General features: G+C 33.2%; 1 protein-coding gene across 1 annotated transcript; it reads right to left on the bottom strand.

Annotated features, from left to right (window-relative positions):
- Nucleotides 1-989: 989 nt before the first annotated feature.
- Nucleotides 990-2,953, bottom strand: LOC103524676 (GATA-binding factor C-like). The gene is made up of 2 exons (XM_008489707.2): nucleotides 2,534-2,953; nucleotides 990-1,338 (listed from the first exon to the last, which is right to left on the bottom strand). Exons 1-2 carry the CDS (start codon nucleotides 2,939-2,941, stop codon nucleotides 1,309-1,311), a joined length of 438 nt encoding a protein of 145 aa, XP_008487929.2. The 5' UTR covers nucleotides 2,942-2,953; the 3' UTR covers nucleotides 990-1,308.
- Between the last annotated feature and the right edge of the window lie 21,985 nt (nucleotides 2,954-24,938).

Below are 24,938 nucleotides of genomic sequence, written 5' to 3'. Positions count from 1 at the left end.
ATCAATAATATAATTAGTACCAGCTTCATTTCATATTCTGTTTTTCAAATTTAACAATGTAAAACCCTAGAAACCACTCCTCTTGTATGTTTCTTGCTTACAAGATGTCTGTAGGTTAGGTATGTTTGTACAGAACTAAAGATGTTGTTCAGGTTGAATGTTTCAATTTTTAATGGATTTTTTCAATATTGACTTTGTTGATATCTACAATTTAATTAGGTAAATCTATATTTTTTTAAATTATTTAGGTATAATAATTAGTTACCATCTAGTGAAGTAGCCATTAATTTTACAGCCTGATTTTGTTAGTAGAAACGGTCATGTTTCTGTTGAAGACGTCCTAAGATGCCTACTACAGTAGATATGGAAGGAAAAGCCCTCATCTTGCAAAATGATTCTTCCTCTGTACGTTTTTTTTATTTTTTAAGAGGTTTGACAGAGGGAACTGTAACTGCTATGGTCTTATCGTCCCGAAATCGAAGAGAGAAGGAAGACAGGGGATGGGAATCGAACCCGCGGCCCAGCGCTTACAAGGCAGACACACTACCAACTAAGCTAACTAGGCTGGCCTTCTGTACAATTGAACTGTACTTTGTGAGGAGGGTCCATTTCAACCATTGGATTTACCTTTTAATTGTTAAATTACTATTCGCTTCTTTTCCAGCAGCATTCTGGATTGTTTGTTAGCATAATGTCAAAATATTTAAATGAACTTCCACTGCTATTTTATACAACTTGGGTTCGACATTAATGAAACAAGTTACAATGCATGCTTTTGAGTTTAACTCAAGTCTATTAGACGTTACGACGCGATGGACGTTCTGTATTGAGCGTCGTTAACCTCTTCACAAGTAGATCGTTCTTACTTGTAGTAACTAGACGCATTTTTAAGCTATTTGTTGAAAATCTGTGCTGTATTAAATACTGTTTTCATTACCTATCTAGATAATTTTTTATTTAATTTGTAAAAAGAAAAAAAATAGGAACAAAAAGAACGATAGTAAAATTACTTGTCGTCTACGCGTAAGGGAAACCGAGCCATTTTCTAGTTAGTAAATCTGCCTTTCGGGCATAAAACTGCTCTTTCCATCAGAAATGTATCGTGCACATTATGGTATTGATTGACACTTTCCCAATAAAATGTAAGTATTCGAGAAGTCTGATCTATACAATTTCAGAGCTTGTATCTTCCATAACTTTATGTATAGTACTGGTATGGGTACCGTTTCCTCTGAAACCTCCATATACTTGAAATGTTGAAAGATCTGCCTTTGAAATCGATATGGTAGCTAGAGACGACTCAATTTGTTAACAAGTGTACTCTGAACGCCAATTAGCCTGTAACAAAAGAAAAACACACAAACATTAATATCAATGGTATATTCCACGTAGAATGTCTTTTATTAATTAAATGAGTAAATTTGATAAAATCAGGCCTTTGATGGCCACATAGAAACTTGTTTCTGATTTGGTTTCAGAGTTTACTGAACTAATAGGGATAGCATTATTAGATATTCCTAAACCTTACCGCATAAAATGACTATTAGTTTGTGTTCAAGTATAGGTAGGTCTATTATTGTCTTTAGTAATTTCCAATGGATCTATACCTTAGATCTAGACTCATGTTATTCATCCAATACATTCCTCACATTTTCAAAACTTCTCCAAGTAAAGAAATTTAAGAACTAGAAAGGCGTCCATCTTGTACCTTTCTTGTTATCATTAAAATTTATAAGAGTTGAACATTTTACAGATCACAAATCAGGAGCGATGTTTGTTAGATTGTCAAGAATGACATATGTAGGGATTGGCTTGATTTGTAAAGTCAGTAGTCAGCTAGTCAGTTGTATATCCAACCATTAATTTATAGACCCATTTACATTCTAGTCTAGAAGTTCTAGACAGTAGTAATCCTTGTGATATCCTTCAGTATTATTGGTAGGTAGATAAATAATGGATTACCCGGGTTAGATAGTATAAATTGGGAAAAATCAATTGTTTGCCGTTTACTAAACATAATGGAAATCACAGACACAATGCCGGATAATAGAAAGAAATGAAAATGTGGCAAAAAATAAAGACATTAAAATAATTTTGGATTCATGCCAATAATGTTCGTATTGATTGAAAATAAGAACTAGGCAAATTGAATAGGATAACAAGGGATGTTGCTCGACATTGGAAATTTGTTTGTAAGAAAAGCCCATTTTTCTAAAATTTGAAATTATTTATTAATCATAGAACTCCTTGTCTTTGTGAGAAATTATGTGTTAGTAGTAGGGTACCGGTACATTATGCTAATGAACCTAGACATATCTACCCTAGTCTCAAGATTTTCGATGTCTACTATGGAGACAAAGAATTAATAAATTAAAGACTGTAAAAGCCCGTCAAATTTTCCTAATCTGTACATCCAAAAAAATGGATCTTCATAACTGTATCAATAAAACTGACATTTGTTTAAAATGTATTCACTTGAATTTCTGTTGAGTCATGCTTTTAATCTGTTTAAAAATTTCATAAACTTACATACCATTCCATTGGACGTACTGCCTAGGCCGAGTCCAGTCAAAGGATGATGGTGCATTCCCTCGCTGCCATAAGTCAGACCCGGCCTCATGGATACTGGAGGCACTGGGGGGCCAGGCGCCACAAAGCCTTGGTGATGGTGATGATGATGAATGTTGATATTGTTTTGAAGGTTACTCTGGTACATGTAGTGGGACATTGCGTGGTGTGAGTGTAGAGCGGATGGACTTAGGTGATGGGCTGCACTGCTGAAACTGCTTCCGAATCCTCCTTTGCCACCAGCAGAAGGATCTAGTGGCTTAATCATGTCCGACATAACACCCGACAGTGCTAAACAGGAGGAACTACCCTTTTTCTTCTTGGATTTCGAAGATAATTTTCTATTTCTAGTTTGAATGCCTTCCTTTTTCATTGTTAGAGGTCTATTTACCTGTAACAGAACAAGAAGAAAATATGATGGTTAGAGATTTGTCTGTGCAGCTTTCTATAGCTTGGTGAAGATTGACTTGGACCAAATGGAAACCAAATCTTATGCCTATGGCTACTGAGGTTACAATTACCACTTTTTACATGAACAAATAAAGAACTTATTAATTACTAATAAAGAACTTATTAATTCAATGCATCCTGAAGAATGTTTGCTTGCAGTAGTTTTATGAGTCTTGTGCAGGAAACATACTTCTGTTATTCACACTATTCACAAGCAACATAATTCAACAGTATTATTATTTACATAATATCACGGAGCTTTGATGATAAAACAATAATTAAAATATTTTTTACTTCGCTTATGTCCTTCACTTTGTTTTTCACATTATTTGCGAAGGTTAACATAGAGAGGTGCGCATTGATGAACATAAAGCACATGGAAAATGATTATATTGTTTGTGAATAGAATAAACAATTACGTCAGTTTAATATTCTTGCTGGTTACGATGTGGCGTGGACATAAAATTACAAGAGTTGGACATTTCATACTGATCACTAGGCTAGTAAGATATACCTAGGTAATAAACTAGATACACAATACATAATGTATAGTAAAATTAGCAAAATATCAGTTCAGTTTTGGATGAAGTGTAAAATTGAAGATAGGTATAGACCTGAATATGATTCTTACATTTTGCTAGGATCTGGACAATGATACTGAAGCACAATGGGGGAACTGACACCTATGTGGATAAATAATAAGTTGAAAGTTGGTGAGCTAAAGTGACAAAGTTTATACTTGTAGCAAGACACGATAACAAAGTTCATTCATTAGAGAAGATAATAGTAACATGAATATTATTTTGTAACAAGATGCTATTAGAAGAATGGAGAACACAAGTCATCAGGTTCGTACCAACAACCATTTGGATAGAATAAAGTCACACAATGTATTTCATTTTCATTCATTACTTGTTAAAATAGTAACCATTTACTATTTCCGTGGTTAATTATAACAAAATATTGTATTAGAAGCAAGAGATGCATGATTCAACTTAGAGCGACATTTGAATAGGCTGCAAGTTGAAGCGCAAGTCCTGTTTCTACACCCTATAACAAGCGATTCTACTATTGTTTCAGTTAGGTTTTTACATTAATTGTTAAATTACTATTCGCTTCTTTTCCAGCAGCATTCTGGATTGTTTGTTAGCATAATGTCAAAATATTTAAATGAACTTCCAGTGCTATTTTATACAACTTGGGTTCGACATTAATGAAACAAGTTACAATGCAAGCTTTTGAGTTTAACTCAAGTCTATTAGACGTTACGACGCGATGGACGTTTTGTATTGAGCGTCATTAACCTCTTCACAAGTAGATCGTTCTTACTTGTAGTAACTATCATCAGCCACGCTACCTCTTCAAAAAGCCACTGTGTGAAGACGCCCCAAATCAACAATATTTAGGGCGTCACAGAATCTGTTCTAAGCATCATTTACGTTTTATTTCATGGGGAACAAAATGACTGAGCATGTTGACAATACTAACAGGATTGATACTAAAAATTATACTAACAGGTTCAAATTATACTAAATTTATGACAATACTAACAGGATATTTTCTACGGGCGACGGCGGGACAACTTACTTCGGCTCCAGAATCTTTGTCATCCTTAATTCTTTCTCCATATATCATCAGATCAGGAAGGGTGATCTGGATTTGCCTACCTCCCGGAATTCAAATATGTCATTCCTGAATGATTATAACATTTACAACTCTAATTACGTATACATCACGTGCATGTATGCTTTATTAATTTGGGAAATGAATTTTATATCATGTTAAATACAAGAATACAAATACTCATAAAAGTGTACTTTTTATGAGAAGGTATTTTGGAACTGTAGGTATAAATTGGATATGTGAGTTTCAAACTTGGGAGTCTCTTTCAAGCCTATTATATAGAAGATGCATTTAGTTACATTGATAAAGAGATAAACAATCTAAACATAAATAATTATGTTAAATGTCGAGAGACAAGACTTGCGTCCGCTGTCTATCATATCTCCAAACGTATCCTAATCTAAAGTGTAATTAACTAATTAATTATTTAAAAGTCTCCATTGATAAAGAGATAAACAATCTAAACATAAATAATTATGTTAAATGTCGAGAGACAAGACTTGCGTCCGCTGTCTATCATATCTCCCAACGTATCCTATCTAGAGTGTGATTAACTAATTAATTATTTAAAAGTCTACCATCTTATCTTGAGTTTATTTAATTATCAGAGAGATAAAGCAGAGTCTTATACACCTCCTAGTTGAGTTTTATGATGGATGTTGATTCTCCATTGTGTCACGTGGTTTAAAACAATTGTTCACACCTATTCCCATCTACTCCGCCTAATCTGTTTTAAAATAAAACAATACAGGCGAGGCAAAGAAAATAATTGCTCCGAATAATTACTTTTGCCCCCACAAAATCTCCTAGGGTAGTTTTGACACCCCATGGTGTTGGTTGTGTTAAACCAATATTGTTAAAGAAATTGATAGTTCTCTACTTGGGAGGTGAGGTGACCTTTTAATCTATTTCTTCACAACAACAAAGCACATAACCCTCAATCACAACAAAGTTATAATTTAGATTTAGTTGAATCTTTTTTATTATATTTTATTGGATCCATTGTATTCACTCTTTTGATAAACTCTACCCTCTCCAGTGTTAATGATTTCCTTATCATAATTCAATCAGATCACTCTCGATATTCTATTGTCAATTATTGTTTTCTTGCCTATGTACCAACAATCAATATCTCCAGAGATAATCAATTTTTCATGCCTACGAACTTAACTCCTACTATTTTTTGAAAACTAATGGAACTCAATATTGGGGATAGCCGATAATATCCAAGTATGAATGCATCTAATTGTCTGCTCTATGCCCTCATTATTCTCGAGGATAGTGTCACTTTAGTTGAGTTTTATGATGGATGTTGATTCTCCATTGTGTCACGTGGTTTAAAACAATTGTTCACACCTATTCCCATCTACTCCGCCTAGTCTGTTTTAAAATAAAACAATACAGGCGAGGCATTGTCTTAGCTTTTATCAAATTTTCATATCTCTTTGTTCTATGTGTTCCTTTTTACTAGCCTTTCTTTCTGCGAGTGTACGTACGATGATACCTATACTCATACTTAGTGCTGTTTTTTCCAAGTTCATCTAGTTGGTCATGGATTCTATTGGTATAGGTGGAAACATACACGCTATAATGTTCAGTTATACAAAAGACTTTCTGAGCTATTGGTGCTTGTTGCAGCTAGCAGCTCACAGCTGAGGCCAAACAACAACATGGAGCAATTTGACCTTGCGTTTCATAATGGTGCGACATTTCAAGTACTGTTCATAATTAAGAGAAAATTTGGCACATAGATTATATTGATTTCAGTTTTAATTTATAGATCAATACATGAAGTAATTAAACCACCTGATTACATTTTAAGATTAACTCTTGACCACGGGTATATGCTGGTAGTTCCTAATCAAAACCATGCACTCTTATGGGCGTGTTCATGTTAAAACATATGTTAAAGCTTTTTGTGATGGGAACAAAAGTACAAGTCATCGTAGTGTTCTCATGTATTCATATAAACTATAACATTTAATTTATTATTGGATCTCAAGATTATATTGATTTCAGTTTTAATTTATAGATCAATACATGAAGTAATTAAACCAACTGATTACATTTTAAGATTAACTCTTGACCATGGGTATATGCTGGTAGTTCCTAATCAAAACCATGCACTCTTATGGGCGTGTTCATGTTAAAACATATGTTAAAGCTTTTTGTGATGGGAACAAAAGTACAAGTCATCGTAGTGTTCTCATGTATTCATATAAACTATAACATTTAATTTATTATTGGATCTCAGTTTGAGGTCCACAGTGTTAAACTGTTAAATTATGATCCTGATTGAAGAAACATTGGAAAACATTTCATTTGGATTTCAAATAGGAACCCTTTCATTAATTTTAGAGTACCTATTTAATAGTCTTTTATTATAATTAAGTGAGTAATTTATTGATGAGACATGATTTTCTCAAAGAGAAACAATTTAAACAGAAATAAATTAAACTAAATTTCAACCAAATTTAGAGAGGTGGGCAAAAAATACACATTGTGTCGTATGTGTCCTCATTCATTTCAAGTACGAGTATTTTGAATCAGTGATTATCGAAGAAATCATCTTGAGATATAAGTCTCATGACAAATGTCTGAGAAAAACAAAGAACGCATCATCCCAAAATAAAGAAAATCAATTTAATAAACATAGATTAATTAGAGTCATTTATATTCAGGTATTCTACAGAATGATGACTCACCAGACCTATCTATGTGGGACGCAAGAAACCAATGAAAACAATAAAGCGTGAGAATTTTTATAAAAAAACGAAAATATTTAAAAAGAAAAGGAACAAAATATACAAGAAAAAGTTGAATGTTTAATAAAGGTGGAATAAATAAATATAAAGACAATAATAACGCCAAGATGGAAATGGTCCTAAATTATTTATAATCGAGAGACACACAAATATACAAACATAATAAAAATATAATACGAGAAATGTCACAATGAATGTTGGGTTCGAAAATTTACTAATGCTAAGGCTGAGGAAGAATGTTGTTTTGTGTCCCGTGCTCTCACTGAGGTTGTGAGTTTTGAGCTTCTGAGCTATTGGTGCTTGTTGCAGCTAGCAGCTCACAGCTGAGGCCAAACAACAACATGGAGCAATTTGACCTTGCGTTTCATAATGGTGCGACATTTCAAGTACTGTTCATAATTAAGAGAAAATTTGGCACATCTTATACCATTGTCAATGAAACAATACCTGTCGGTGTAATGTAAATACGTCCGAATTGAAAATGGGGAATGATATTTGCTTAGGCTAAAGGTTAGAAATACATACCTAATTATTATTAAATTGATATAATCCTACTGACTAGATAAATTACAACATGAAAGGCTTCTGAGCTATTGGTGCTTGTTGCAGCTAGCAGCTCACAGCTGAGGCCAAACAACAACATGGAGCAATTTGACCTTGCGTTTCATAATAGTGCGACATTTCAAGTACTGTTCATAACTAAGAGAAAATTTGGCACATCTTATAGCTTATACCATTGTCAATGAAACAATACCTGTCGGTGTAATGTAAATACGTCCGAATTGAAAATGGGGAATGATATTTGCTTAGGCTAAAGGTTAGAAATACATAATTATTATTAAATTGATATAATCCTACTGACTAGATAAATTACAACATGAAAGGAAATTTTTAATAGGCAGTCTGTTTTTGTCTTGGCTTATTGGAAGACTTGAGTTTACATTGATTTGTAGTTCGAATCCAGTGAGTTAATCCTCTCCCAGCATGAGCTACATATTAGTAGCATCAGAAACTGAGGACTACAATGTCTAAACCGAACTTGCTGGTAATTAATAAAAAAATAATTAAAAATGACAATTCAGCTCGACTTGTATCTATTACGATAAAGTGGCTAATGCCTTTGAAGAAACAGGTTTGTTGCAGTGTTTTATCTCTTCACATCTGATTAAAACAAATGATACAGTACACCGCACAAAGTTTCTCACTTGGGACCGCGCACTGTGCTTTAAAGTATCTAATAGTAACATTTACATAGTATGTTAATATTCCTGGCGAGTCTTCGCTTCAGTTTCCTCATCTCAGCGGGAACACAAATAAATGTTGAGTTAATTTGCAATACAGCTTTCACGACAAATGATGAACTCAATATGAGAGTTGTCTTTTTTGTGTCTCCAAAATTGTCAATCCTCTGCCAAATATTATTTGCCACTTTTCTTTTCTAGATTAGGTATTCGCTATTTTTCTTAACAGATACCTATAGGTTAAATCGCTCAAAAGCTATTACCGTCTTTGTTAGTCATAAGTTCATAACTAATAACTCTAAATAAATAAGTCTCTTGAACAAATATCTGTAAACAATCTCTTAAAATACATACTACTACCTATCCCATTGAACATTGTTTATTAAAATTTGTCTAGATTTCTAGAAAATACCAATAGATAGTCGTCAGTGTTCTTGGTCATAATTTTGTCATTAGTTTTATTGAGCATTTTATTTGTTTATTCTGATTGCAGTAGTTTCAGATTGCTGCGAGATCCTTATTATAAATAATTATCATTACCTATTTCACTTGATTATGTTTGTGTAGGTATAATATCTCCATATTTACCAAGTAGGTTGAGAATGAAACTGTTTTATAGTTCATGTCTCCAAGAGGATAGTTTTTATGACTTTATAAAGAATGAAAACAATTTTTATAGTGCACAAAAAATGGAAGTTCTACGGTGGACACAACTTGAGGACCAAATTATAAAACAGGATTACGATTCCGGAACTGCCACTTGTTGGCAGTATATAAATAAAACTATTTTATAGATTTCAAAGGAGCCAGCCTAAAGACACCTAGTGATTCTATCGTGGCTTTAGATGACGTACTTATCCAATTGTGCGTTGTACGTTGATGGTCTCTAAAGTCTATCTTGTCTACCTTTCGGTTTGAAAAATGCCCTTTCAAAAATAAAAGTGTTCTTTTTGTAACGAAAGGTACATTTTTGACCAATTTTTCATTACTAAATTATAAAACAGGATTACGATTCCGGAACTGCCACTTGTTGGCAGTATATAAATAAAACTATTTTATAGATTTCAAAGGAGCCAGCCCAAAGAAACCTAGTGATTCTATCGTGGCTTTAGATCACGTACCTATCCAATTCTGCGTTGTACGTTGATGGTCTCTAAAGTCTATCGTGTCTATCTTTCGGTTTGAAAAATGCTCTTTCAAAAATAAAAGTGTTCTTTTTGTAACGAAAGGTACATTTTTGACCAATTTTTCATTACTTTACAAACAGTCCATAGAAAAGAGAACCCAATGTTTGCTTACACTATCTATTAGTGCTTATTTCACCCACACAAACATTAGTTGTAAATCAATATTTAATGAAAATATAAAAATTTGTCTTAAACTTAAGGAGCATAAATATTAATCTCAAAATTACATTTCAGCCTCAGGGCGCAATCCCAACAGTGTTGGGTTTTTAAGTCTCTATTTTAATAAAATAGGGGAACCTGTGTACTGTCATTTCTCAAGGTGTGGTCGCCGAAGTCTGGTCATTATTTATGAGGTGCTATTTATTTATTCTTATAATCCGGCTACTATAGGTGCTACTGAGGGAGAGCTAGTCCGAAACGCCTCCGGGGTAATTGATAATTCCCGAGTCAATATTTATGGCATCATCAGCATTACTTAAGTAATTAGATTTGGAATGTCTACTAAAATTCCCTTTGCCTTCTACAGTAGTACAATATGAAGAACTTTCACGTCAATTTTAGATCTGTCACTATTTCAGGATAACACCTTTAATTCTGGGTTTATGGAGCAGGTCATATCGAAAGTACAGTTTCGGAATTAGTTTCTTTATTGTTAACAGTAGTTCTGTAAGAGGACTTAGTGAACATAGTCATATTACATGGGTACTCAACATGTTACTCAACTATACTTGGCACTGCAGGATGGAGAAGAAATCAAACGGTTTGAAACGTATTACCTTCTGTAAGAATAATCCCTATGATTTTTGCCATGGTACTAACTAGTGTGACATTTTCTTCATGGGCACCTGGTACTGGCAACACATTATTATATTTAATGACACATATTTCTATATTTATCTTCAGAACACTTGGGCAGATTGTTTATTCCTATGTAAATCTAACTCCATGCTTAGCTCGTTCTTCTCTACTTGTTAGAACGTTTTCTTTTTTGTCTTAGCTTTTAAATCGTTGAATTATTGAACTTCAAAGCCTGTAATTTCATCCGTCATTGAACGTAGAAAATTATACGGTACCCGTGACTCATCATTTAGCTACTGTATTTCATTTCTTGAAGAAATAATTACAACTCATTTTACGATGCATATTATGGCTGAGGAAAGAGTTGATTCCTCAGATCCTGAGTATAATTAAAGAAATTTGTATGTATGGAAATGATCAAATTGTTTGTACAGGTTGAACGCAAATCTGTGAGATAGTGTGCCAAGGATATTTGTACAATTTTCTAAATCAAATTTTGCATCATATCAATTGAAATCAAATCAGTTTCCGGGCCCTAAAAATTGGCAATTTTAGGTAAGTTAGGTATCCACTCCTTTATAAATAAACTAATGACAAATTTAGTGGGTATTCTCCATTCCTCAAAGACCAAAATCAAGAATTGCTTTGACTTATCAGTCAGGGTGTGATTCTAGATAGCAATGCAATACATAAAACATAGCTACCTATCTTTTTTTTTTTTCAAATAGGTAGCTATACAGTTTCAAAACTGTTCTCCGGATGTATGCTGGTCATAATATTATAATGATTAAAGAAACAAAAGCAGACATTACAATGGCAACAGCTGATTTATTAATGACTCACTAATTAATTATTTTCATTTTGAAAGAAGAATAAAAAAGTTGTTTCTCCTCCTATTGGTAGGTTTCTAAAAGGGCGTGATGGTAAAAGGCATGTTGGAAATTTCGAACAATAAAAAATGACCCCCGTTCTATACAAAAATCACCCTTTAAATTTTGGACGTATTTTTCATTTATTTTTTACCTTTGTGTTATCATTTACATCTACGAGTATTCTCTTGCTGAGTAGTATTAGACACAGGGTACAGTTCTTTTCTACCCCCCTTGTTGGTCTATTATGTCAAACACAATCCAACAAGCTATCTTTTAACATTTTTAACTTTCTTTGGGATATAAAGAAAAAGCAGAAATGTTCAAGCCTTGATATAAAATAGGTACCTACAACTTATTTTCTACACATCTGATGTTAAGTGTCATCAAAATTATCAGCTTAATACATAATATTGATGATCAGTTTCACCAAGTTGTTTCAGACATGTCATTCGCGATAAACAAAAATATTTAAAATTAAATAATAGTTGATTCAATTGGGAAGAAACTACGAAACTTGTTTCAACAATAAAACTGTATTACTTACCTCTTAGTATGGCATGGCATACCTCTTCATGGCATAGGACATGTAATGCCTTCAGGGCTACACAATTATTTATGCCTTTTAGTTACCATTGCCTTTACATTATCATAGGCACTTAAGTAGTGATACCTACTAGTAATAGTACAGACAGTTTCACTCCTATTTTGAAAAACATGTTCTTTGGAATAATATAAACATGTCGGTATTACACCTATCTATCATATATTATTGAAATTAAAAATGATATTAAATGTTGAGGAGTGTCTATGTGCTCATAAACATATTTATATGTATGGTGTTGACTGAATCAGTCCTACTTGTGACACTTAGGTATCAGCCTCTGTATAATAATAATCATCAGTTGTGCTCATAAACATATTTATATGTATGGTGTTGACTGAATCAGTCCTACTTGTGACACTTAGGTATCAGCCTCTGTATAATAATAATAATCATCAGATGCATGGAATCAGTAATGTGTGCTGACTCAGCTCATGAATTTTGAGAAAAGTTCTAAATTTGCAACTTAATGTCCTAATACAATAATTTACAATTCTTACAAATGACATATCCCTACTTTCTGCAATGACCATTCCAAATACATTGTTCAATCCATCTACTTATTACTTTTACAAGAAATTTTGAGAAAAGTTCTAAATTTGCAACTTAATGTCCTAATACAATAATTTACAATTCTTACAAATGACATATCCCTACTTTCTGCAACGGCCATTCCAAATACATTGTTCAATCCATCTACTTATTACTTTTACAAGACCAACTCCCACAAGCTTCTCAATGTGTTGAACCACATTGTCCCAACAAGCACGCTACAAAGGTTTGCATGTTCCATTCATCAACGTCCACTTAATGGAGGAACCTCATTTCTTTCCCGTACATAAATTTACACACATAATGTGTATGTTGCTTGTATTCGAAAAGAAGCACATTAACTTGTACTTGGAAATAGTCATTCCAAACAAATTCGAGAGAAAACCCCGTTAGTATTACTTTAAATGAGGAAATGAGTGCAAGCAAAATGCACCTTAAAGTTTTAGACTTACAGCTAATTTGTGGTTAATTTCGAATGTTTGCTATTAGTAAAATAAACAATTTAACCATTTAAAACCCAAAATTTTCAAATCTGTTGCATTTTATAGGGTAAAAATCTACTAGCAAAATAGTGAAGATTTTTCAAAATTATTCACCACACACAACACACATACCTTATCTTCCCATCTTTACGCTAATTAGCGACGTAAACAATTTTGTAATAGAGCCAGCAATGCCTTCATGTGTGCATATGGCCATAAACCATTCGAGTAATTTTTCACTTTTTGAAGAAGGAATAGAGGGAAAGTATTTCTGGTTTCTTTAATTTTCTCTGATAGTATTGGGGACTTCTCATCCGTTACAATGTGTCTATGTTTATACTTTCGTTCAGATACCTTTCAAACAATTTGTTTTATTTTCTCCGAGTTAAATAATGAAATTTGTTCATAAAATGTAATTCCACAGCTGACCATAAACTACTTGATCATTTTTTAAGAAGGGACAAAGATGCCCCATCAGGGTGCTCCTTGTGTTTGGAAAGCCGTCCAAATAGTCCAGCAGATTTGAAAACCAAGTTCTCTGATTTCTTTCTTTGTTCATATCCACGACCAATTTGTTTTCAACCAAACAAAGAGGTAGATATCAGAAATAGTGTTCCCAATTAGACACTTAAAAAATGTCTTATCTAATTAGAAAATTTTGGTCTCACAATTTAGTGTGATTCTATATCACTTGATGGTGTTTCAAGTTAGGAACCATCAGGGTGTCTCATAACTCTTTTATCGTTTGTCACAATAATTCATCCCACACTTACCCTTTATTGGTTTGAAAGAATCACTCAAAGAAGTGTGATTATTATTGATGATTGTCTGACTGATATTTGAATTCAAACAAGTCTGTTAGAAAAAGAATATCAAGAGATTCATCCCACACTTACCCTTTATTGGTTTGAAAGAATCACTCAAAGAAGTGTGATAATTATTGATGATTGTCTGACTGATATTTGAATTCAAACAAGTCTGTTAGAAAAAGAATATCAAGAGATTGGCATGCAATACTGATACGTACATATTGATGATCTTCGATTCCATTACTAAAGAACTTGAAACACATTCCATTAGAAGTAAAGTTGTGTCATTTAACACAAACAATCATGTGTGACGAGCAATGTCTGATGTTGAGGTGATCCGGTATACATTTCGCATCCAAAGCACACCAACTTCAAAATCTAAAGCACAAATGATACGAGAAAGAAGAAAAAAAGGAATCCAAACAAGACAAGAGTATAAAAATGATGACAAGACAATACGTTATAAATCAAACAATTGAATCCTAGCAGCGCCAGGCCAGGCCGAATAAATTTACAATCATTGAATGGATTTGGTTTGGAGGTCCATGGTTGTCACTTGGACAGGTTTGTGTCACATTTTATTCCTGATGATCGCTCCGTACATCTTGTTAGCGTCACTCAACGCAACGCAACAATAAATATACGCCGAGTAGCTACACTCCTCACTCCTTGTGCTTCTTCATCTACCATGTTCTTATCTATTGTGTTGAGACTTGAGGTGAGCTTGCAGGACACTTCTCGGCTGAGGACTCCAGTGCTGTATGTTCATTATTTGAATCAAAGATAAAGCATAGCATACCTCAATGTCCAACAAGACATCACAGAGAACCAGAACACACCCCCAAACGTTCAACATGATAAAGGATTTCATCAGAGGGTATAAAATGTTCTCAAATACCTTATCTTGGTCGCTAAGTGTAGATTAATTAACACGTTGAGTGTATCATTATTTTTAATCACGTCTTTAAAGTTGGTAATAATTTGAAACGTAGACTTCTTTAATTGAGTGGGTGGCTCTGGTTTTGATTTGATTCACACTGCTCCCATTTCCTGATTCACAAATTAGAACTAATGAAGTGAAAATTTAAAGTGGTATTCATAAAATCAGCTCAAAACTTTGTTTAAAATACATACCTCCGTGGATGCGTTATGTCAAAGAAATTTTTTTAATGAGTGACAAGAAGATCTCATTCACCAAACTGCTTGTTAGGAAGGTAGAAATAGAAAGTGAAAATTTAAAGTGGTATTCATAAAATCAGCTCAAAACTTTGTTTAAAATACATACCTCCGTGGATGCGTTATGTCAAAGAAATCTTTTTAATGAGTGACAAGAAGATCTCATTCACCAAACTGCTTGTTAGGAAGGTAGAAATAGTTCTCCAACTGCACGCTCCCATAGTGTTGGATAAAGACGCTCTTTCATTGCAAAACTGTCTTTCCTATTCTCTTATTAATTATTTTTAAACCATCACTACCGTACGTTCTTATAGAAAAATCAAGTACGTAACAAGGAATTGGTGTAAAGAGTCATTTAAGTTGACTTTAAATGTGTAATCTTGATAATACCAAACAAAACTAGAATAACAACCTGCTGTTACGATTATTTTATTGGTTTTAAGGCTTTTAAGCACACTTGATGAAATACTTTTCTAATCAGAAGTTTGTACAGGAATTGATCAAACTAAAGGTAATCTCAGTAAACCGTAAAGTCCTGGTTCATGAAAGGCTCTTATCCTAGGATAATAATGCAAACTTCTGCGAACAGTACGAACACAGATGATTGTGTAGTGTGTACTTGAGGACTTGAATGTGTTAAAAGTGTTGAGAAGAATTTCATTAATTTTTTCAACATTTAATATACCCAGGTACTTAATGCATTTATAATGTTGTATATGGACTAATTTATCAGGTTGATCGTTTAGTTTAGTGTACCTACAACCTTCCCTTATTTCATATGAGGTAGATACTTGTATGATGTAGGTATAATATTCATAAAAATAACCGGTAATGATCAACTTTTAGCCAAAACACTATTTAATTTTTCGCAACTTTTTTACCATTTCCAAGTGGTGGGTTTCCTACAAAAGTGCATAAGTTTATCCATGCACATGTCTACAGTTAGAAATGTGAAATATCTCCAGTAATACTAGTGTATTAGCTAACTCCAGCAATGAAATAGCTCCAAGTAAAGAGAAAATCAAAACGTAAACAATTCGAATAAAATATCTAAATTAGTGTTATGACTGAGCATGGAAAAGGAACCATTGATAATTGGATTTTAGAAATTCTTTTACTAATCCTAAGAACAGAACTGCAGAAAATAAAAAATGGTCTAAATATATCCCTACAATAGGAAGGAAACAATTGACTAGGTTCACTAGGTGATCTGTTCCAAAGCTCATCAAACCTAACCATCTAATAGAGCTACTCTAAAAGAAATGTAGAAAGTTCAAACAACAACATTTGCCCCGTAGATGTCGAGCAATCTTCTGAAATTTAACCCAGCAAGAATACTTGTTATGAATAATATTGATGATCCAATATTACAAGAATACGTAAACCCATGTAATAAATAATACATTTTAATCATAAAATATAAAATCAGCTCAAACATATTACCTACATGAAGAACTTGGGCCCGAGTATAGGTACTCCATGGTTAAGAAGTCTATAATGTCCAAGTTGTTTGTTAAAGTGATTAGTATTTCAACTGCTTCATGATACAATATTTTATAGCTGTCTCTCCTGGTCAAACTCTTCTATCCTCTCCAATGTTCTGGTAGATACTTCTATGAGCATGCTTCCAATGTTTTCTTTTTCTTATCATACATTTCTTCATTACTTTCAAGACCAATTTTCATCAAGTTATGTCTTTTCCTGAATTCAAGATGTTCCCACTTTCTTTTTCCTTTGTGAATTTGTTTATTTCTTTATCAATTTTTTTTATTCTTTTGTATATAGAAATAGTATTATGATCTAAGTAAATAACATAGTATCTGATAATGGTACACTACTAACATAATTATGAACATCAACTTACCACATAATAACACTACCTACCTAAGTTTATAAAACCGTTTTTATTATCTAAAATCCATAAACACACAAACGAAAAAACCGAGGAAACAAAAAGACAACTGGACAATAAAATAGTCGTCACATTCCCATCGTAAAAATGTCTACATTATTGCTAACTTGGTTTCTTAGAACCACGTGGGAGACAAAGCTGCTCAGAATGTTAAAACCAAACTAGTGCGAGTCGCGAGTGTGTTGCAACACACTACACTTTGAAAAAAAATAAAATAAAAAATAACACCAAACATTAATTGACATTCAATTTCCAGATGTTTTTGTCTTTTCTCGAAACCAGTTGATAAAATACAGCGGTGATTTCAGCATCTCCACTAGTAGGTACTCGTAAGTTAGGCATCTCCACGAAAATTGGTGGATGTGCCAAAATCCCCAACACCTCTCTTATCAGTTTGTAGAACTTGCACGGTTCTAGTGTTCAACTGTGACTCCAAGTTTCATACATTATTCAGTGTAGATACTGTATTGCTAACTTGGTTTCTTAGAACCACGTGGGAGACAAAGCTGCTCAGAATGTTAAAACCAAACTAGTGCGAGTCGCGAGTGTGTTGTAACACACTACACTTTGAAAAAAAAAAAGTAACACCAAACATTAATTGACATTCAATTTCCAGATGTTTTTGTCTTTTCTCGAAACCAGTTGATAAAATACAGCGGTGATTTTAGCATCTCCACTAGTACTCGTAAGTTAGGCATCTCCACGAAAATTGGTGGATGTGCTAAAATCTCCAATACCTCTCTTATCAGTTTGTAGAACTTGCACAGTTCTAGTGTTCAACTGTGACTCCAAGTTTCATACATTATTCAGTGTAGCTATAAATAAATGAAACAGAGTCACATTAACCAATGGAGCGGATGCAAAAGAAGCTTGTTTTCTACATGCGCTCTTGACATTTTCGTCTTCTCTTGAAAAAGTCTGTGCTTTAAACTAGAAAAATCCCTTAGAAGATTCCTTATTGGTTACCACTATGGTGTTCAGACTGAGATTTTTTCAAAGTTGCTCATGTTTGACAAAAAATACTGTATCTTAAATTCCAATTCTTGTTGAGCAACGATTTGTACTTCAAATGTTACGTTTACTCTTGCCATTTCATTCCACTTTGATTTTCTTCCTATCCCCTTGTTGCATCCCTAGAACCCTCTCTTTTGTGATAAATTGTTAACTGGATTAATAAAATGAATTTCGCCTTTTACCTCTATTGTTGCAGTCATTACAATCCGCAGCGAGGCGGGCTGGAACTAGTTGTGCAAATTGTAAAACCACCACCACGACGCTTTGGAGGCGAAACCAGAACGGAGAGCCTGTGTGTAATGCATGCGGCCTATACTATAAACTACACAATGTAAGTACCTTCTGAACCATCTAATTTCATAGTAAGATTTGTAGTTCTTGCTTGCTTATCCTATCAGGACACTTTAAAGACGGAAATATGCGGTTTAAAAAGGACTATATTAGGACGTTATATGAATTTGGTATGAATAATTAAGAAAAGTTGACTCCTTTGCGCATGACTTAAGACTCCTTTAAGTTTAGTAAGTCTAAATACTGTTTCTTTTAGTTTAAGTAGTCAGTAGTCTATCATTGAAGTACTTAGCTGGAGAGCTGTTCCTCTCTAATACAACTTGAAGAATAGTGAGTACAAGAAATTTATAAAGCGTCGACACAGAAATACAAAACTACCCCAATAATTTACCAAGCTGCAGGTCCCCGTATATAGGATAAAATGTAGTTCTGAGTGTGAGCAGTGGAAAAAATGTGAGAAAATAATGTTCTTCTCCTTCTTATTGACTTGTGAACGGTAAAGGAGGATAATATTACCTATTTAGGTGATAATAATATATTAAAGAAATGTTTAGTCTATATAATGTTGTCATTTAAAAGCAGTTAACATGAAGAAGTAAAATAGTGTTAGTCTGTATTATGTAGGAACCTGTGTGTTGAGCTACATACAGGGTGTTGCAGTCAGGAATAATCTGATTTCTGATCAGATTAAACTACCTTGATGAACCATTTAATCATTGATTTAATGTAACTTACGAGTAGTATCTGCAGGACCAAAATGAAAAATAACGCCCATCAACTTACATAGTAGAACAAAGAAATAGGAAATGAGTTTCATTAAAAGTCTCTTAAAGATTCTAAATTTAACAATTAAATCAAATAACCTAAGAATTCAAAACTTATTGAATAAAAGGAAAAAGTGATACAAATTTGAAAAAATATGTCAACAAAACCCTGAGTTTGTTCGATGGAAGTACAAAGTTCAATCAATTGGAAGACCCAATATAAAAGTTCTGTTCTGAATAAGTCTCTTAAAGATTCTAAATTTAACAATTAAATCAAATAACCTAAGAATTCAAAACTTATTGAATAAAAGGAAAAAGTGATACAAACTTGAAAAAATATGTCAACAAAACCCTGAGTTTGTGCGATGGAAGTACAAAGTTCAATCAATTGGAAGACCCAATATAAAAGTTCTGTTCTGAAAACAACATCAACACTACAGCATGTACCTTATCAATATGTTTTACACCTTTTTGTTCTAACATGTGTATATGTTATGTTGTACGTTTGTAGCATGTTATAGGTATAAATTCAATAATGTTGAAATAAGATATTGATACGTACAGGGTGTATAGATACTTTTGCGAAAATCCTGCTTCTTCTTTAGGCACGGAAGTTATCACCTTCTTTTCTTGTGATATTGAAGAGTGCTTAACCAATTCAAGACTACGGAGCTTCATATGTTATTAGTTGCATATTTTATTTCTCCTGTTGTGTTGGGTCTGACTCTAAACTTGTTCATTATTGTCTATTCATTAGCATTATCCAAAAGTTTAAACCCACTATTAATTTTATATCAGACTTGTAAAATGAACATATAGAGCACCAACAAGTTTCTGTTTGTTTCGTTGTATCAATGCTTGTTCACATGATAGAATACATTGATTGGAGAATCACGTATTTTGTTTAATAGGACACAATTCTATTATGTCAAACACAATCCAACAAGCTATCTTTTAACATTTTTAACTTTCTTTGGGATATAAAGAAAAAGCAGAAATGTTCAAGCATTGATAAATTGATATAAAGTAGGTACCTACAACTTATTTTCTGCACATCTGATGTTAAGTGTCATCAAAATTATCAGCTTAATACATAATATTGATGATCAGTTTCACAAAGTTGTTTCAGACATGTCATATGTGTATATGTTATGTTGTACGTTTGTAGCATGTTATAGGTATAAATTCAATAATGTTGAAATAAGATATTGATACGTACAGGGTGTACAGATACTTTTGCGAAAATCTTCTTCTTTAGGCACGGAAGTTATCACCTTCTTTTCTTGTGATATTGAAGAGTGCTTAACCAATTCAAGACTACGGAGCTTCATATGTTATTAGATTTATTAGGTTCTACTTCATGGGCCTTCTACTCTCACAATCATCAATTTCAGCATATTTGATATATGTAACTAGGTCAAATTTCTCATGAGGAGGGGGAAAATACACTCAGAATATCCATGATAAAAGGAGGAGACATAATCAAATCAAATTTGTCCAACCTCAATAACACAGCACAAGAGCGCCACGAAAGCTGAAGATATTATATACAAGTGGGAAACTATAATCTGCATTCGCTTACTGGACGTATTAGAACTATTGAGAATATTGGCAAAGAGCCATCCAGATGTTGACTGCAAATGAACACGTACAAAATTATTTTTTAATAACTTCAGAGATCAGAAAATATGAAATAATATCAGGTACTAACAATACTGTTGAAGCTAATCAAAGTGTTAATGAACATAAATCAGGATTTGAAACCGATTAGACTTCTAAGAAGAAAACAAAGACGTGGTTAAATGTATACTCTGATTGAAAATTAAAAATCTGAGGAACCTTGGGTGTAAGAACTACTAATTGATAAACTATGCTAATGCTAAAGGTAATATTATAGGAATGTGTGCATGAACCTGGATAAGTTTTTACTCTAGGTGCAAAGAGAAACTCTAATAGAAACTTACAAGAACCATTTAATAAGCTTTAAATGGATAAATTAGTAATTAATGTGCAGTCATTTACGTTTTTTGCATTATTAAGTATCCGAATAAAATGTTCGCATACATACATCCAATATAGCACACATCAACACCGGTAGATATAATCTGATTGAATCAAAAATTACAACTCTACTCGTACTCTAACCTGAGATGCAATTCGATTGAGTGGTAGATTAAATTTAATGTACCTACCTACTATCAGATAACAAAATCCAAACTCTATAAAACCATTCCAAACAAACATCATGATGAGCAATTCATAAAAAAAGAGTAGTTGCTAAGTCTTAAACACATTGTAAATTGAGTGGATCAGAGTGTAATTAAGCAAATAAACATGTAAACTGGCAAAGACATGTAAAAAATTAAATTTAGCTCATAACAAACATGAAGCTGATACTGAGAGAAAGGGTGTTTCAATATCTGCTGTCACCAATTCTCATTTCTAGAAACTAGAAATACCCCCAGCCCTATGGGTTTTGCTGTTATAAATAAACTTTTGGCTTATTTCCTCATATGACAAACAAAACTAATTGGATGAGCGTCTTTTACACTGAAAAAAATCCAATAATAGGTTTTTATTCTTAGGTATAGCAATACATACATATAGCCAAAATTTCCAGGGAACATTTGCTTTCTTATAAAATATTTCTTCAAGACTTTCTGAAACACCCGCTTTCAGATGATGAACATTAAAATTTCTCCAACTGCACGCTCCCATAGTGTTGGATAAAGACGCTCTTTCATTGCAAAACTGTCTTTCCTATTCTCTTATTAATTATTTTTAACCCATCACCGTACGTTCTTATAGAAAAATCAAGTACGTAACAAGGAATTGGTATAAATTGTCATTTAAGTTGACTTTAAATGTGTAATCTTGATAATACCAAACAAAACTAGAAAAACAACCTGCTGTTACAATTATTTTATTGGTTTTAAGGCTTTTAAGCACACTTGATGAAATACTTTTCTAATCAGAAGTTTGTACAGGAATTGATCAAACTAAAGGTAATCTCAGTAAACCGTAAAGTCCTGGTCCATGAAAGGCTCTTATCCTGGGATAATAATGCAAACTTCTGCGAACAGTACGAACACAGATGATTGTGTACTTGAGGACTTGAATGTGTTAAAAGTGTTGAGAAGAATTTCATTAATTTTTTCAACATTTAATATACCTAGATACTTAATGCATTTATAATGTTGTGTATGGACTAATTTATCAGGTTGATCGTTTAGTTTAGTGTACCTACCACCTTCCCTTATTTCATGTGAGGTAGGTACTTGTATGATGTAGGTATAATATTCATAAAAATAACCGGTAATGATCAACTTTTAGCCAAAACACTATTTAATACAAGTTGTGGGTTGTGGGTTTCCTACAAAAGTGCATAAGTTTATCCATGCACATGTCTACAGTTAGAAATGTGAAATATCTCCAGTAATACTAGTGTATTAGCTAACTCTAGCAATGAAATAGCTCCTAGTAAAGAGAAAATCAAAACGTAAACAATTCGAATAAAATATCTAAATTAGTAACTATAGTAGATAAAATAATAAAATCTTTGTTCAAGATTTTCTTTATGTGTTTTCTATTAGTTTTATTATATGATGTGCACATGCTCGAAAATATTTACGCCCTAGGTTCTTGCATATTGGTTACTAATGTGGTATTCAGTTGTTTAACATGATCAGATTCGAACAGTTTTCTCCTAATGCAATAAAATGAAAATAAAATCCTTATTATTCGCATTAAATTAGTCATAAAATCAGTTAACAACTCTCGTAATCAGAACGAGTTTCAGGAATCAAAGTTTGAATAGCTGCAGGAACTATTGCTGTTAAAGTTCAATATGATGTCAAGTGTCTGATTGGTCAGTTCTTGGTGATTTTAGCATCACATCCATGTGGTTTTATCAAATGATCAAATATTCCATTGTTGTTTTTCAATTGTAATAAATTGGTGTGAAGTTCACAAATATGAGTTTTCTTCGTAGATTTCCAAGAGACAACCTTAGAGCTAAAAGTAACTCTATCTTACCTACCAAGACAGAGTTACTTCCCAACAACGCATAGGAAAATATGCTGCTCCTTCTTCACTCCAATAGCACTCCCCTCTCACCCCTATGGATTCATGATTTCTTACATGCAATCTTCAACCCTTTGCCTCCTGTTCGTGCCGAAGACTGCTTCGTGTGCAAAACACGAGAGTACTTGAGGCGTTGAACAGGGAGTCTGTTTATTTTCATAATAAATATCATTGTACTATTTGTGTCGCAGGCTGTTGTCGTGCCAGTGTTTACATCGTCAATGCCACAACAAAGAACTCCTTTTCCTGCATTAAGGAGCGACATTGTTTTGGTTTCTAATTAGTTTTCAATAGATCACAATAGAAGGGAATATCTCCTGGGTAATGTGATACTGTTGATGCCATATGCCATATTGATTGAGAGCTTCTGTTCAGTAATCTACTGCTTAAGATTGTTTGAAATTTCATTCTAATTGACTATGAGTCAAATGACAAGCTGTGTGAAATTTATTACAGATAGAACATACCATAAAATGATTGATAAAACTTCATCGATTACCTACCCCATATTAGAAATATTTCATGTTCACATACGTTCTGTTACGAGTTCGAAAAAATACCTTTACTCATTAATAAACGAAGATCCATAAACTTGATTTTTTATGCAAGTTGAATGAAATAGGGCGGAATAACATGTAAAATTATACTAATGAGCCCTAAATGTAGAAAAAGAGGGATAAAATCTGGCGCCTTTGAGCCTTGTCAAAAAACAAACAGTGAAGGGGTTGTAATACTTATGATTAATTGAGGGGAAAGGTGACACACATCTTTCAGACTCTCATGGGTTCCAAATTTTTGAATGAAGACTTTAATGTCTTTAAACAAGAAGACTGAATTTATAAGACGACTTTTACAGATGTTATTGAATATTTTATCGAATCAATAGGAATCATTGTATTCTTCTATTTGAGTTCTGAGTACCTGACAACTCTAGAATAAAAGTTCAATTTGAGTACGCGTACTCAGAATATTGAAGGACTTAGTGAACATAGTCATATTACATGGGTACTCAACATGTTACTCAACTATACTTGGCACTGCAGGATGGAGAAGAAATCAAACGATTTGAAACGTATTTTAAACATAATAATGGTAATGTATCAGATATGTTTCATAGATAACTCAGATGAGTTCTTACGCTATTTGGTTTGTTTTAGAACTTTTGGTGAGAGTAACCAAGATAGCGTGAATACCTAACGAAGATAAATGGACATCGAAGTAGAGAAGTGAAAACCGAAAAAGCAGACTTCACAACTTGAAAAGGTGACGTCTCGCCTATCAGGATATTTGTCTCCAAAAGAGGAAGAACTATCTGAACACCAAGAATGGTTGAGAAGAACAATCCATTTAAACATAATAATGGTAATGTATCAGATATGTTTCATAGATAACTCAGATGAGTTCTTACGCTATTTCGTTTGTTTTAGAACTTTTAGTGAGAGTAACCAAGATAGCGTGAATACCTAAAGAAGATAAATGGACATCGAAGTAGAGAAGTGAAAATCGAAAAAGCAGACTTCACAACTTGAAAAGGTGACGTCTCGCCTATCAGGATATTTGTCTCCAAAAGAGGAAGACATTTCTGAACACCAAGAACAGAGGTTCAGGGGCAAATCTTAGTGGTACCTTGTAAACTAAGGTACTAAGGAGACTTCAAAGCTACCTGCAACTCTCAATTCACATGACACAGATATCAAACGTGTCAGTAATTGCCTGAATCATCTAGCTAGTGAATTCGCCTCAAGACTTC

The sequence above is a fragment of the Diaphorina citri genome, unplaced genomic scaffold (assembly GCF_000475195.1).
Source record: "Diaphorina citri unplaced genomic scaffold, Diaci psyllid genome assembly version 1.1 scaffold113, whole genome shotgun sequence".
Taxonomy (NCBI): domain Eukaryota; kingdom Metazoa; phylum Arthropoda; class Insecta; order Hemiptera; family Psyllidae; genus Diaphorina; species Diaphorina citri.
Note: the sequence above shows the minus strand (reverse complement) of the source record. Positions and strands in the feature narration are given on the sequence as shown.